Source organism: Lissotriton vulgaris, chromosome 1_1, assembly GCF_964263255.1.
Source record: "Lissotriton vulgaris chromosome 1_1, aLisVul1.2, whole genome shotgun sequence".
Taxonomy (NCBI): Eukaryota; Metazoa; Chordata; class Amphibia; order Caudata; family Salamandridae; genus Lissotriton; species Lissotriton vulgaris.
In genome coordinates this window covers 2,144,855,355-2,144,871,423 of record NC_141685.1, presented here as the reverse complement: position 1 = coordinate 2,144,871,423, position 16,069 = coordinate 2,144,855,355, and the positions used below count along the sequence as shown (strand labels likewise).

General features: G+C 46.4%; 1 protein-coding gene across 1 annotated transcript in view; it reads right to left on the bottom strand.

Moving 5' to 3' along the window:
* Positions 1 to 645: 645 nt before the first annotated feature.
* Positions 646 to 16,069, bottom strand: part of LOC147751738 (patatin-like phospholipase domain-containing protein 2) — a 223,660-nt gene continuing 208,236 nt past the window's right edge. Inside the window, exons 8-9 of the mRNA XM_086934023.1 lie at positions 1,184 to 1,300; positions 646 to 805 (exon numbers count right to left, since the gene is read on the bottom strand). Coding sequence (XP_086790149.1) covers positions 646 to 805; positions 1,184 to 1,300 — 277 coding nt within the window. The remainder of the gene's footprint in view (positions 806 to 1,183; positions 1,301 to 16,069) is intronic.

Genomic DNA, 16,069 nt, shown 5'->3' with positions numbered 1-16,069 from the left:
TTATTGGCTATTCAGTGTATCGTTCCACCGCATATGAAGCACTTTTATTACGATGCATGAGGACTATTTTACATCTCAAAAGTACACTGAATCATCCGTTTAAACTACTCAGCTCAGGTGCACTGTATGTAGAGCATTATTTTTTGCTTTTCACTGTGGCGTGATTTTTCATATTTTATATGCGAGCCTTTGCGTGCGCTTGGTTAGGACTGCAGCCAGTTGCTGTTGCATCACCTAGCACCAAGAAAGGCAATATGGGTGAATATGTCCTTAGTAATACCATCCCATGCCATCAAAGCACTGCAAACAAGCTCACCGAATTATTGTGCTAATTGGGTTTTACCCAATAGATAAGCTATTTTTGCAAGACAGGAAAAGCGTGGTAATCACTCATCTAGACTAAATTGTGGACTAAAGATTGCCAAGGGTTTTGCTGCATGAAGAATTAGAATTACAAATTCCGTTTTCTGGTGCGATGCACACAGGAATAATTAAATTCAAATACTTTGTGCCTCGGGTGCCCTCTTTCTGTGCATTTTAAACATCGTGCAGTTCATCTGGAACTCTACAGGAGTCATTTCTTAATCTCCAACCTCGGTTTGTTGACAGAAAACGACCTCAAAATAATGTCACTCCATAAAACAATTAACACTGCCATTTCGTGGCCATCATTAATTGAAGCAAAAGACGCAGGACTGTGTCGGACCCAGATGCCTTCCTCCCATCAAAGTTAAGCTTCTCTATTTCTCCATGTCGTGCTAGTTTCAGGTCATACGTTACAATTCTAATGATATACTTGATAAACCTGGAACATAGGCTGTGTGCAAACTTCAAGTCATAACTTTAGATACTTAAAAAAAAAAGTTGACAAACTGACATCAAGGGAGCTTATGTGTGAGCATCACATCTAGTGCAGTCTTGCCATGTGGAGCAGGAAGCCGTTGAGTATTGGAGTTAGTGACTAGGAACAGCTTGAAAAACTGTCCTGGTTCACTTAAGGAATCTGCAAGTGTGAGTATCCATTAGGCTGCAGAAGTTCTGTCTATTTTACAGATAACACTACATCTTGCCACTAGGGAGTATTTTACTTCAGGACTTTGGCGTATCAATGTTTTTTTGTTGTTGTTTTTTTTAACTTAAAACAACTCTGCAAATGGCTATCATACTTATTTGGAAAATGTACCTGGATTTTTGGAGCAACCGTTTTCTTGTTTGATAATAAACTGCACCAATCAATGCACGCATCTGTTCCTGCATCCAGCGCACATCATCTGGAATATCAGGGAACCAGTCAACTAACCTATTGACAAAACAAAATCAAACAAATTACCATTAAAAGGACTGTCTGATTAAATAACATTGTATGAATCACTTCTGCATGTTGAAAAAAATACAGCCATGTCGCCTACAACCAGGCGGTTAGCTCACAAACGTAAACAGACCCCCCACCCCACCCCCCCCCCCAATCCAAGAAAAATCTTTCCGCCCCCACAAGCATCCACACCTGCCAATAGTATATTCAATGTGTTGATTGCATCTTAATGCCAACAAGTGATACACCTGCCCTATGTGTTATCGCTCAATTCCCATCCATCATGGTCAATTACTGGGACCCTCTCAGGTGGGGGAACTAAATACAACAGTTTTAGGTATTTAGGGCAGGTCAGCTCACTAAAATCTAGTGATAATAATCGTATAAAGGGAGCCCACAGATCATGATAGACCTCCAATCTGTGCTCTATTGTGTCTTGGTCATATGCTCCAAGAACAAAAGATGCCATCCCGATGAAGCCAGGAAATATTGTACGCAATCCTATCTGACCCTCAGAGCACGAGGATCATCTGATGTGCAGCTCCTTGTGCTAGGGCCATAGGTCACCTGCACCTCAGGGACATCAAGGGGTATGTGAGGGAATCAGGCAGCTAAAGGACATATGCAAGAAAAAAGGAAATGTAATTTTTGAAGATTAAGTGTAGATTGTCAAGAATCTTTCCCGAGAACCGTTTTAGTTTCGGTCAGTTCCATAACAGCTGATATTGATTATCCTTATCAATTAGGTGTAGTTGTGTTCCTTGCAAGCCATTTTTAAATTGCTTTTGACTCTAGCAAGTGGGCGGATGGAAACATGCACACATTTCCTCTGTCCACCTGAGTTCCAATGCCTCCACAACCCCCAAGCACTCCTTACTGCGCTCTGGATGCCATTTCTACATCCTGGAAAAACTGGGGGAGGCTTGGGCCCTGTCACTGACCGGCCTAGGCCACTATTAATTTGAACAACAAAACAATGGCCGGGCAGTATTCATTTAGCGTCAGAGTACACAGACCTAATGTAATGAATCACTAGGTTGGACAACCATTTGTATTGATTGACTTATTTTTTATATAAAATATATTTTGCACGAAAAAATTTTGGCATCAAAAGTTACACCACAACATTACATAAATTTACAAACAACAAATTCTGTGAACTGAACAAAAGAGAATCAAAACAGTGCAAGAAACAAAGAAATTGTCATCATTAATAACATAGACAACTGTGAAAAGGCCTCTAATTAATCACTTTTGCAGAGGCTCCAATCCTGAATTTCAAATGGACAAGGGGAATATTGTGTTTAAGAAAGAAACCTCCTTGTTGTAACCATCACGGGACACACAAAAAAGATACCACATCAGGTGCTTAGGCTAGGAAAAACATAGGAACAGTAAAACAATTCCTGAATGATTTTTTGTTAAATCCTAGCATGCCCTAATAATTTTGTGTCTCGGAGGTGAAAACGTCGACTGCAACGGTCCGGCACACGATGGCTCCCAAGCTGTCTCTTAGGAGCCATCGTGTGCCGGACCGTTGCAGCTCGCACCCAGCGCTGAAAACACGCCAGCCCGTGCGGCGGCCGCCGCCTCCCACGCGCGCAACTCGAATAATCCACCACGCTAAAAGATTTTAGACGAACACGAAGAGATTTAGCCTACGGCCGGCACCACGTTCTTGTTCAGCGGCGAACCCGCCTACTGTCAAGGGAGTGATTCCCCGTTTCACAAATAAGTGACAACGACCCCCCAGTCCCTGTCCTGAGGAGAACCCGTTGAATGACATTGGGTTCGAAACGCGTCGACGTTTTCACCTCCGAGACACAAAATTATTAGGGCATGCTAGGATTTAACAAAAAATCATTCAGGAATTGTTTTACTGTTCCTATGTTTTTCCTAGCCTAAGCACCTGATGTGGTATCTTTTTTGTGTGTCCCGTGATGGTTACAACAAGGAGGTTTCTTTCTTAAACACAATATTCCCCTTGTCCATTTGAAATTCAGGATTGGAGCCTCTGCAAAAGTGATTAATTAGAGGCCTTTTCACAGTTGTCTATGTTATTAATGATGACAATTTCTTTGTTTCTTGCACTGTTTTGATTCTCTTTTGTTCAGTTCACAGAATTTGTTGTTTGTAAATTTATGTAATGTTGTGGTGTAACTTTTGATGCCAAAAATTTTTCGTGCAAAAAATATTTTATATAAAAAATAAGTCAATCAATACAAATGGTTGTCCAACCTAGTGATTCATTACATTAGGTCTGTGTACTCTGACGCTAAATGAATACTGCCCGGCCATTGTTTTGTTGTTCAAATTTCTACATCCTAGCAGGGGTCTAATACCAGTGTGAAACGATCTCAATTGCGGTCTCCGTGTTTGCCATATTACATGCCATATAGTAAGTCGTCCCATTCTTGATGTTAAAAGGATCTCCCTATATCCACTGACCGGCGCTCTTAGGGCGAGAAGGGAGGCGCCCTAAGAGGGATTACAGCTCCAAGATCAGCAGGTTATCTTTATCCTTCAATAAAGGACACTTCTCGAATGACGTTAATGTGCAATGGGCATGAGACTTAACAGAAAGGTGAATCCCCCAGTTGCAAGCTTGCAGATACCGCATTGTTTGCCCATACAAGATTGAAATCCTTCTTTAGGGTATCAACGTAGGAAAGCCCAGATTTGTCAAAAAGGTCACCTATGCGCGTGCACCCCGCTGATTGCCAGTGCTTGAACTGCACCCCTCTGAGGACCGGAGGGTAAGTCTGGGTTATCAAGGGGTGGTGGGGGAGTTCGGAGTTTCAGCATGTTTCCGGGGGGAGTTAAGGGAAGGGCTTGGAATGTGCATAACATATTTGGTAAAATGGTAATTTTAATCTTAGCAATTCGCCCTAACCAAGAGAGCTGAAGACGCTGCCAGTTCCAAAAGTCTGTTTTCCCTTGTCTAGATAGGCTGTGATTATTAACCACAGTTGGTTTGGGTGCATTAGGCGTGAGCTGAATCCCAAGGTAGGGGAGGGAGTTCTGTAGACCAGGTGATCGGGTACCGGACCTGCAACTGCTCTTGATATGTTGCGGCTACCATGAGGTTCAGTATTTGTGATTTAGAAAGGTTAACCTTGAACCCAAAGATGTACCCAAAAAAGCTGCAGTTCTATAGTTAGCACAGGCAAAGACATCATGGGGTCTGCTAGGTCCACTATCACGTGGTCCGCATAAAGGCTAATGGTATAAATGCCACAACCAAAGCTCATTCCTTTGCGGGTCGGATCGGATGCATTGCGCCACAAGCTCAATATACAGCACAAAATAGGAGTTAGACATAGGGCAGCCCTGCCGAGTCCCCCGGTGTACAGCAAAGTAAATAGCACCGTAGCTCTAGGGCCACCGTATCTGATGAATACCCAGGGGCAAAACTGCTATTCCTCAGAAGGTAAGACCACTGGACCCAGTCCAATGCCTTTTCGGCACCTACAGCGAGCAAGAGGGCCTCCCTTTGGGAACTTTGTACTTCATCTAGGACTTGTGGAATATGTTTGGTGGGATCTCTACACGTCTTATTAGGGATAAAGTCTTCCTAGTCAGGGTCAATCAGGTATGGCATGTCGGGGTTGAGTCTTGAGGTGAAAACACTAATTAATAGTTTTACATCTATGTTAAGTAGAGAAACTGGTTTGTACGAGCTGCATAAGCAAGCGTCCTTACTAGGTTTGGGCAAGACTAATGGATGCTTTGAGCATAGATTGCGTGAGTGTTCCTGTGTCTTCAAAGGAGTTGAATTATCTAGCGAGTATAGGAGTCAACGTGTGACAAAAAAGTCTTGAAAAATAGTGATGTAAAGCCATCTGGGAACCTTTAGGGGTTCTAAGTGCGCTATTGTGGAGATTACCACAGCCAATTGAATAGGTTTCTCCAATGGTTCCACTTGCGTATATGCGAGCTTCGTTACCTGTGCCCTTTTTAAGTATGCCCCAGAGTCCTGAGTCCGAGTCTTGGGAGGAATATAACTGTGCATAAAATTCGAAGGCTTTTGCTATCTGGTTATCCCCAACCTCCAGACCAGTTACAACACGTACCGTGTCCGCATGCACTGTGACTCACAGATGGCGTGGCAGCATTTTTCTGCTTTTGTTGTTTTGATAGCATTTATGTTTCAAGCGCAGAAGGGTATACTCTGCCTTATCCTGATCTAAACTTTGAAGTTGTGTTCTGGCTTTATCCAAGGCATTCTGGGTGAAGCACAAGTTACTTACCTTCGTTAACGATATATCTGTAAGAAACAGTAGTTAGTATTAGATTCCTTACCTTAGAATATCCCCAGGCGTCAGACTGGATCCGGAAACTTTTGCGTAGCAGTAACCTTGCGCGTCAGTAGGCGTCGTCTGTGGCTCCGTGTCTGTCGTCAGCGTTGTTGGCGCCGGGATGACGTCGCCGGAGTACTTAGACGCCGCCCTCGTGCGCTGACGTTAGTTCTTATACACAACTTTTCTGCGCCAGAAACGCAGAGCCATGATAAAAACCAACACTGGTGCCTTGAAACTAGGGCCCTGAAAGGGGATGACCTTGACCCTAGATATCATATCGCAGAACGGGGAAGATGGGTGGGGCGGTAAGGAATCTAATACTAACTACTGTTTCTTACAGATATATTGTTACCCAAGGTAAGTAACGTGTGCATCTGAAAGAAACAGGTTAGTATTAGATTCCTTACCTTAGAATAGATACCCCAGCAATACCAACCCGGGAGTGGGTCTGCAAACCAATAATCACACCAGAAAGTCCTGGATGACGGAACGGCCAAAGAAGCCATCCTTCCGGACTTGGCTGTACAGGCAGGAGTGTCTTGCAAACGTGTGCAGCGAGGCACATGTAGCTGCCTGATAGATGTCCTGCAAGAGGACTCCCCGGCCCAGGGCAGTAGTAGCCGTCGTGGCCCAAGTGGAATGGGCCCTCAGCCCAACAGAGCTCCTTCTTAGCCAAAGAGTAGCATGCCTTGATACACAAGACGACCCACCGAGAGATGGTCCGTTTGTGCACCGCCCGTCTCTTCTTAGCGCCCACGTAACCAACAAAGAGTTGGTCATCCACCCGGAACGGGCGTGTGCGATCCAGATAGTACAAGAGCGCACGTTTTGGGTCCAGACAGTGGAGCCTCTCTCCCTCTTTCGAGAGATGCGGAGGCGGAAAGATGGTGGGCAAGGTGATGGACTGCCTGATGTGGAAGGCTGTGACTACCTTGGGCAGGAAAGAGGGTTTTGTCCGCAACACAACCTTGTCCGGATGGACAGAAAGGAAAGGAGGTTTAGAGGAAAGAGCCTGGAGCTCACTCACTCTCCTGGCAGAGGTGATGGCAACCAGGAAAGCAGTCTTAAGTGTAAGAAGACGGAGAGGACAGATATGAAGCGGCTCAAAGGGAGCACACATCAAGTAAGTTAGAACCAGGTTCAAGTCCCTCTGGGGCATCACAAAAGGAACAGGAGGGAACATATGAGTGATGCCCTTTAAGAATCTGTTAACAATCGGGGACTTGAACAAAAAAGGCTGATCAGGTAGCCTTAAAAAGACAGAAAGGTAGCCCTTGATAGTGCCCAGAGCAGAGCCCTGCTGGGCAAGAGAAAGAAGAAAAAGGGGAACCTCAGAAAGGGGGGCAGAGAGTGGATTCACAGCCTTTGCTGTGCACCATGCCACAAATCTGTTACACCTGCAGGCCTATACCGACTTTGTGGAGGGACACCTGGCTGCCAGAATCACATTACAAACTTCAGGAGGCAAGTCAAATGGCCTCAACTGTCGCCGCTCAATCTCCAAGCATGCTGAGTAGCTCAGGATACTAGTACCTTCGTGCCCAGTCCGGGGCCACAAGGATGACTTGGGCCCGGTCGCGCTTTGAGGTTCCGTGACGATTGTAAGTGGTGTTTTCGACTCGCACGAATATGGTCGAGTCTGGTATCTACGAACCGCAAATGACGAGGTTAGTGGGTGTGCGCAGTTTCACTGTGCTAACCTAAACCGTTCGTTTGTTACGTGGGTTTTTCATCTGTACCCACGGGTTCCATCTTAGATACGGCATCCATTTTGTTTCTTGCCCTCAAGTAGCCAGCGAACGGACGTTGTCCGTTTCGCGACCTTGGGATTCCCAAGACATCCGCGGAAGACACATGTTCTTTGAAATTGTCTTTATGACGAGGGGGATGATACTGTAAGGCAGATGGCCCCGCTCGAGGCTCATCTTGCCGTGCCGGTCTATTGTCTCAGCCGTGCATCTCATTAGGCACGTCCCTTTGATGCCTGTAGCTCGTGTTTCCCGATACCTCCCCTTTTACACCCTTTTCGATCTCCCCACTGTTTCCATCTTCCTCTGCACCTGTCCTTGTTCCTTCTTCGATCTGTTTTACTGCCGATTGGAATGTACTAATGGTGGGAAGATGGGTTTTTACAGTTGGGAACCACCAAATGTTTCCGCACTTATGCCCCGGACCTTGAATGTATCAAAGTGACCAAAGTGACCCCTCTCGGGGATAATTATGGGAACCGAGTTGTAAACCTTTGTGTACCATGTAACCCTATGGGAGAAATCTGTATAAAAGGAGCGATCCACAGTAGCAATTTGAAGCAGTCTCCTCGAACTTACACTCGTTGTACTTCCTGTGACTTCTGTGTTCCCTGCAGTAAATAAACCTCGAATCTTTGACGCCGAAGGAAGTGTCCCATGTCTCTGTCATTCGTACGCCGGAGCAGGTTACCCACGAAGGTTTCAGGTGTTGCCCCCTGGCACCGCTGGGTCTTAAACAACCCAGTCCTTCAGTTGGCGCCCAACGTGGGGCTGCATCAGTGGTACCGGTCCAAGCCCGACGATCGTGAGGAACTTCGTGTGAAATCTCCGAGGGAAGGTGCACTCCGCTTCATCGATCCTGTTGTCGAAATAAGTGGCCCGAAGACTTTTCCCGCGAAGATTCCCGCCTCCTGACGGCTGCGACGGACTGCTGCCCTGACTGTAGACCTGTTTTGGCGCCTGGCGTAGACCTTGGTATAGCGAGACGATTGACGGGCCTTCCTGGTGACGCCATCGATCTTTGAGTTAAGTATTTGTGGGTCGCTCCCAGAGTTCTTGGTTGTGGTTGCTTAGTTGTTGCATGGTTCCATTGCATTTGTGGTTCTTGGTACTTTGTTGTGATATTTGACGACTGCAGCCGCCAAAAACCGAGGGTTTTTGCTCTTTGCAGGGACTTGGTAAATCCCGTAACCCTTGACGTTTGTGGAACTCTGCTAGTGTGCAAGATGCCTGGTCGCAGTACTCTGTTTAGTTGTTTCAGACGTTGTGGTACGGATTCCCGACTGGAGGACTCTTGTCCGATACCTCCGGTTGGAACTCCCACTTATGAGCTATACAGTAAGCACGGGCTAGGCCCGATTACTTTTAATGAATACTGGATTCGTTACACCAAAAAAGATGGTGCCCTTAGTTGGCCACCTCATGGTAGTTTTGAGACCACGATCTTAGATAATCTTGAGGCTAAATTGTTTGAGAAAAAGTCAAGGCCAGCCATGTTTGATGCCTTTCGGTTGTGGCGTAAAGAAGCCCGACAGAAAGAGATCAGACAGACTAAACGCAATCAGAGAGATGGTGTTGCTGCCATTGTAAAGAAAGCAGAGCAGTTTCAGCGTGATAAGGAGGATAAGCAAAAGGAAGTGTTTGATAGGCTACAGCGTATGTCCATAGATAAATGCTATCCTGCTTTGCCTACGGAGTCGGATAACAAGGAAGAATTAGTTGAGGATCCTTTAATGTCCTATCTTATGAAGTCGCCACCTCCGTATGTACAGGGTACCGCGCCTCCTGTGGTTCCCCCTGTACCTGCTCCTCAACCTGTTCCTCAACCTGTTCCTCCAACTGTACCCGTTCTTCCGGCTGTTCCCGCTCCTTTGCCTACTGCTGTTCCTACTGCTCCTCCGCTTCCACATACTCCTGCTCCCGCTACTGCTCCTACTCTACTTACTCCTGTTGCTTCTTCTGCTTCTACCTCTTCTCTTGTTAATCCCTTATGTTATACTTCTCCATCTACTCGATGTCGTACCTCTCCGGTTGCGGCTAGCTTCTTCAATTCTCTTGGCCCTGTTCTTGGGTCCGCTGGTTCGGACGGTCCTCAAAGACGTAGTCAGCTTCCCGGTAACAGGGAACGTGCTGCGTTATATAACATGGCGATGGGTTGGATGACGTACCCTCCGCTGTACTTGATACGTTCTGTCAATTTAATGTACCGACACAGAGGTACGTGTTCGAAGAAATGTGCAAGGTTCTGCGCGACCAGATATCGGCCGATGCATCTGACGATGTGTTGACCGCTTTGTCTGATCTACAGCTTCAGTTCTCGAGCGGAATCATAGTGGATACCAACGTTCGACGCGCTGTTGAGCGGTTGTTATCTTTCCGTCCTACTCCGATACCTCAGGCCTTGTTCGTTGAGGACGTTGAGAGACAGTTAGATGCGTCTGGTCAGTTTCCCATGCGTGAAGTCCCTCCCGTATGGATGCCAGCTATTCCTGGGGCTCAACCTCCGGTAGTGGCACACTTCCAGAGAGTGTGGATACATCTCCCATGGAAACGATCGGAAGTGTTGCAGGTGAAACAATCTTTGCCTGACCCTCGCAAAAATCCTGCAGGGTACTATAAAGAATTGTCGCAGCTCGTAGACGCTACGATAATGAATCTTGCCGATATCGATATGCTGTTCGGCAATGTCGTACCTCAACCGGTATGGGCTAAGATTCGTCAGGAAAATCATCCAAACGAATTAGGTGGTGATTGGGCTGCCCTTGTAGCGGCGGATGGGTTGCAAACTGGTGGTGCTAAACCCGAGCAGTTGATTGCTGATCTCCCTCAAAGAATAATTACACTAATGAAAACACTTATGCCAGCTATGAGGGTGAACTGGGACAAATTGTCAGTCTGTTAACAGAAGAAGGACGAGAGTGTCTCTGATTTCTTTACGAGATTTGAGGAGGCATTCATCGACCATAGTGGTCAGGATATGGGCACTGAGGGTGGTCAACGGTTGTTTGTGGATACATTTGTCTCTAACTTATTGCCCGACTTGAGCAATAAATTAAAAAATTCTGAGAGTGCGTGGGCCGTCTCTACATCTGCTCAAATATTGGCTACGGCACAGTATTACGAAAACAGAGAAAAAGAAGAGAACAACCGCGCTGATAAAAAGACGAAAGAACTTAAAACCAAAGTGTTGTTGCAGCAGGCCTATCCTCCGCGTTCGAATCAGAATGCTTCTCAGCAAAATAGATCGCAGTCACAATCAAATAGGTCGCAACCTCGAAATGACTCCTCTTCCCAAAGATCTTTGTTAGGGCACAATCAGTGTGCCTATTGTAGACAGGAGGGTCATTTAAAATTCAACTGTCCTGTTCTAAACGATCGTAACAGTGGTAACTCATCTAGAGGAGGTCGTGGTGGTTCTCAGCAGACATCACGTGGTAGGGGTCGTGGTGTTCAAAATGATCGTTCAGATAACTCAAATTCCAATAACTGTTTTGACCACCGTGGATCATCGCAAGGACGATCTGCGCAGTACAATGTAGATGATTATTACGTCGATCAGGGAACTGACGACAGTAATTACTAGGACAGCCATAGACAAGGAGAGTGAGTGGTATCAGTTCCGGTTGATCAGAGAGGGCCTTACGTCGCAGTTGCTACATCGGGCGTCGTTGAGCCTTTTCTGTTGGACACTGGTGCAGCGAAAAGTTCCATAATGCATTCGAAACTCCCTGGCGCACCTTTGTCTGGCTTAACAAATGTTTCCGTTGGATTCTCTGGCGCCCCCGTTAGCAATCCAGTTTCGCGCCCTTTGCCCCTTACAATTGGGCCTCGTGAGCTTCAAGCTCCGTTGATTTTAACTACTGGTTGTGGTGAAAATCTTTTGGGCCTGGATTTGCTAAAACGTTTGTATGCAACTTTGTATTGTTCTCCTGCGGGTGTAAAGCTTACGTTAGGTGAGAGGGTTGTCTCTCCTATGTACTTGTCTCTCGACAAGCTTCCACCGGAATTGAGTTCTCTTCCTGCATCTTTGTGGGCCACAGGTCCCAATGATGTGGGCCTGCTTGACATCTCCCCTTATGTTGTTCAGCTGAAATCTAATGTACGAATGCCACGTATTCCCCAGTATCGGATCTCTCTTGATGGTGAACGAGCACTGTTAGCGGTCATCTATGATCTGATCGAGAAAGATGTTATTGAAGAAACGCGGGGAAACGTGTGCAACAGCCCTGTACTGCCCATTCTAAAACGTACTGATCCTTCGAAACCGCCTGTTTATCGTTTTGTTATTGATTTACGGGAAGTAAATAAAATTGTGATTCCTCAGTTCCCTGTTGTGCCTGACATCACGGCGCTACTGACTCTGATTCCAGCTTCTGCATCTTGGTTTTCGGTGATCGATTTGAAGAATGCTTTCTTCAGCATTCCGATTGCCGAAGAAAGCAGAGACCTTTTCCGTTTCTCTCTTGGTGGTCGCAGCTTCCGGTTTAAACGTGCTCCTCAGGGCTACTGTGAGAGTCCATCGATTTACAGTCAAGCCTTGAAGGGTCAACTGGATGCGTTTTCGTTGCCGGCTGGTGCGGCCGTAATCCAATATGTCGATGACTTATTGGTGGCTGCAGATACTCAGGACATTTGCAAAATTGCTACGGTGTCGTTGCTGCAACATCTCTGTGACTTACATCACAAGGTGTCACCTTCTAAACTCCAGTATTGTTGTCAAGAAGTAACCTATCTAGGTCACTTATTGTCAAAGGAGGGAAGGCGGTTGACCCCAGAGAGAATTGCAGCAATTGCGCGAATGACTGTGCCAACAACCCAAAGAGATGTGCGTGCCTTTCTAGGTATCACGTCGTATTGCAGGCAATGGATTCCAAATTTTTCATTGCTAGCGAAACCATTGGTGGCTCTTACGTGCAAGGATGTTTCAACTCCTTTACCATGGACGGAAGAATGTCAGAAGAGTTTTTCTGAATTGCGTGACTCATTGTGTTCGGCTCCTGTGTTAGGTACCCCTGACTACAGTAAGCCGTTTACATTATATGTTCAAGAGAGGGAAGGTTGTGCTTTGAGTGTCTTAACGCAACCTTTTGGTGGTAAGCAACGTCCATGTGCATATTTTTCCTCGACCTTGGACCCGGTAGCTAGAGCATTGCCGAGTTGCTTGAGAGCAACAGCGGCAGCTGCGGTGTCCATCCGACAATCAGCAGGATTGGTCATGGATAATATGCTTACGGTGATGGTTCCGCATGCGGTCGACACTCTTTTGAATCGTACGAAAACTCAGCACTTGACGAGTGCGAGGTTGTCTGGGTACGAGTTGACGCTGTTGGCAAGTCATATTCAGATAAAACGTTGCAATGTTCTGAACCGGCGACTTTGTTACCAATTAGTACAGAGTCAGATGAAATAGCAGCCCATGACTGCTATTTGAGGACTGAGGAGGAAACAAAAGGTCGAGTGGACCTTAAAAACACTCCTTTGGAAAATCCAGATGGAACCTTGTGTGTGGATGGTTCATGTTTTAAATTGCCGAATGGTGATGTGACTACTGCGTATGCCGTTGTAACTTTGAATACTGTTGTGGAAGCTGCGAGATTGAATCAGAACTCTGCCCAGGCTTCAGAACTGATTGCTCTCACTAGAGCGTGTGTGTTAGCGAAAGGGAAACGTGTGAATGTGTTTACCGACAGCCAATATGCATTTGGTGTCGCCCATAGCTTTGGACGGTTGTGGAGAGAGAGAGAGGTTTTATGACGTTGCATGGTACGAAGATTCAGCATGGACAGCTTGTGAATGATCTTTTGGATGCACTTACGTTGCCTAAGCAGGTAGCGATTGTTAAATGTAGTGCACATCGTAAGGTGACGGATGATGTTGGTCGTGGTAATGCATTTGCGGATGAGATTGCTAAGGAGACTGCCCGGAACCTTAGCACTAGAATGTATGTGACGAGTTCGGTTAGGTGGCCTACAGAGACTAGTATGTGTGAGGACACTATCAAGAGTGTGAAAGCGATTCAAGATGAGGCCACCGAGACTGAAAAAACAAAGTGGAAAGAAAGTACGGGAAAGTTGGATGCGAATGGTTGTTGGGTTGATTTGTCGGAACATAAGAGATGGATGTTGCCGGATGCGTATGTGCTAGCTGTTGTGACAATGGCGCATGGGTTAGCACATATTAGTGTGAAAGGTATTTGTAAGTTGCTGTCCCATGTGTGGAAGAATGATGGTATCACGAAATGTGCTGAACGGTTGGTTAAGAACTGTATGGTATGTATGTTGTACAATCCTGGTAAGGGAACCCCAACACCTCCTGGCCATTTTGCTCCCCCTTCATGTCCTTTTGAGGTGATTCAATTAGACTTCATCCATATGGAGCGATGCAACAACCTGAAATATGTTTTAGTTGTGGTTTGCGCGTTCTCCCGATGGATTGAAGCCTACCCTCTTAAAGACAATACTGCCCTGTCGACTGCGAAAATCCTACTGAAGGAATACTTTCCTCGGTATGGAATGCCTCGGATTGTATGGTCTGATAACGGAAGTGAGTTTGTGGGGAGTGTGATGAAGAGTGTGTTTAAGGGCCTTGGAATTAATCAAAAATTCCATAGCGCCAATCATCCCCAGTCAGCTGGTTTGGTTGAAGGGTATAACGGCACCCTTAAACTAAAGCTAGCGAAGATTCAGGCTACGACTGGTCTTTCGTGGCCTGACGCTTTACCCTTAGCTTTATTGTCAACTAGGGCAACCGAACACTCCCGAGTAGGGCTTAGTCCCTATGAAATAGTGTTCGGTCGTCCTGCGAATGTCTGGGGGGTCCCTAGACCGGGTGTGTTCTCTAGTCTTGAGTATCCAATGTTGATTGACTATCTTCATGATCTGACTGCTAAACTGAGGTTAATTCACCAACAGGTTTACGAAGCATTGACGACGCAGACGGAGGGTCTAGGCCACCAGCTCCAGCCCGGAGACTGGGTGGTAACACGCAACTTTGCCCGTAAGAAGAATTTGGAACCCCGCTTCACTGGACCCTACCAGGTTCTCCTTGCCACGAGAACTGCCGTCCGTCTAGAAGGCCGAAAAAACTGGGTGCATGCCACCCATACGAAGAAAGTTCCTATACCCTTACCGGCAGACTCGTGGGTGAGGAGGGGCATTGTTTCAGCTGAATCCGAAGGAGTGCCGGCTTTTGTACCTTTTAGCGACGCACAACCTGTCGGAGAATCCTCAGTGCAGCAGAAAGACATTGTTGAACATTTGCCACCAAAAGACTCAAGACCGGAACATTCGACTGATCAGCAGGACTCTGTTCCCTCATCGGATACTTTGTTTGATGAACATACACGTCCTGGGAAAACTCGATACTTTTTGCGATCCAGCACTAAGGACAAATAAAAAGATTTCGTTTTGTCCCTTGACAATTGCATTTCCCGTTTTCCACGATCAGTCTGAACACCCGTATCATTGTAATTATTTTTGTATATATTGAGTTTCGTTCCATATGTATTTTTGCTTCCACAGCTGAGAGACATTTTGCATATACATTGTGAATAAAGGCCGTAGGGCCGCGCGTGTACTTCCTTCTGGTTAGTAGGTCTTGACGCTAGGTTAAAGACCGTCGGTTCCTGGGAACTCCTAGGGATTGACTACTGCTACACAGAACGAAGTGCGTCAAGAAACGTTGCGGACGGTCATAGGGGATGGCGTTTTCAAAGCTGATGGACTTGGAAGAAGCTCAGGCGCAAAGATTCAAACTACAACAACTTATTCGTACCAAATGTTTTATGTTTCAAATGTTCGTATTGCTTTTGACTGTTTCTGCACTATTGGCGGGTGGGGTGTATTACATGATGTCGTACTTCTTACCTTCTGCCATACCTACTCCTACTTCTGACCCTAAACTTACCTCCACTGCATCCCCTCATTCTTTCCATATCCTACCCGAACACGAGCAGGCTAGACGTGCAGAATTCCGAAATAATTCCTTTATTCAGCTCCTTCATCAGCACCAGTTAGTGGTTAATACTACTAATTGTTGGGTGTGTGGGCTGATGCCACATACCACGGATAAGGGAATTCCATATCTGGTCTTACCGTATAGTTCCCAGGGTTCAGCTCGAGCATTCCAAACAATGTTTCGAAGCGCACTAGATTCTTACCCCAGTCGAGAGCCACGTTCTCCCTACTTTGGCCCTGGCTCGTATCATAAGCCTTTGTCTATAGCGATAGAAGATTTAGATAGAGATATCTATGAGCCGTCGCTCATCCCAGAGGAAGAGGTACAAGCCTATAGGGTCCTGAGTAAGGTCGAGTATAGTGCGCTCACGAGTGAAAAACAGCTTAAAAGCTCGCCTCCGATATGGGTCGTACCCCACATTGGTAATTTTTGTCTAATGGGTCGTGGCCGAAGATCGAAAGCTCGACTTGGAGAGAGTGCTTGCACCGAGAATTACATTCTGCCGATGGTCTCGTCCCCTGTGTTTCTGGCTGCCAAGGGTACATACTTTGTCTGCCATGATCGTGCGTATGCATGGTTGCCCTCCGACTTTGTGGGCTCATGTTTTATCGCAAACCTGTTGCCTCCGACGTTCACTGTAGACGCAGACTATCACAAGACTAGAGTTGTGAGAGGCGTAATTAGCGAAGAGGACACTGCCGGTCAAGAGGCAGGAGACTTTTTCAAGGGTTTCCTCCCGTTTTGGGGGCCTA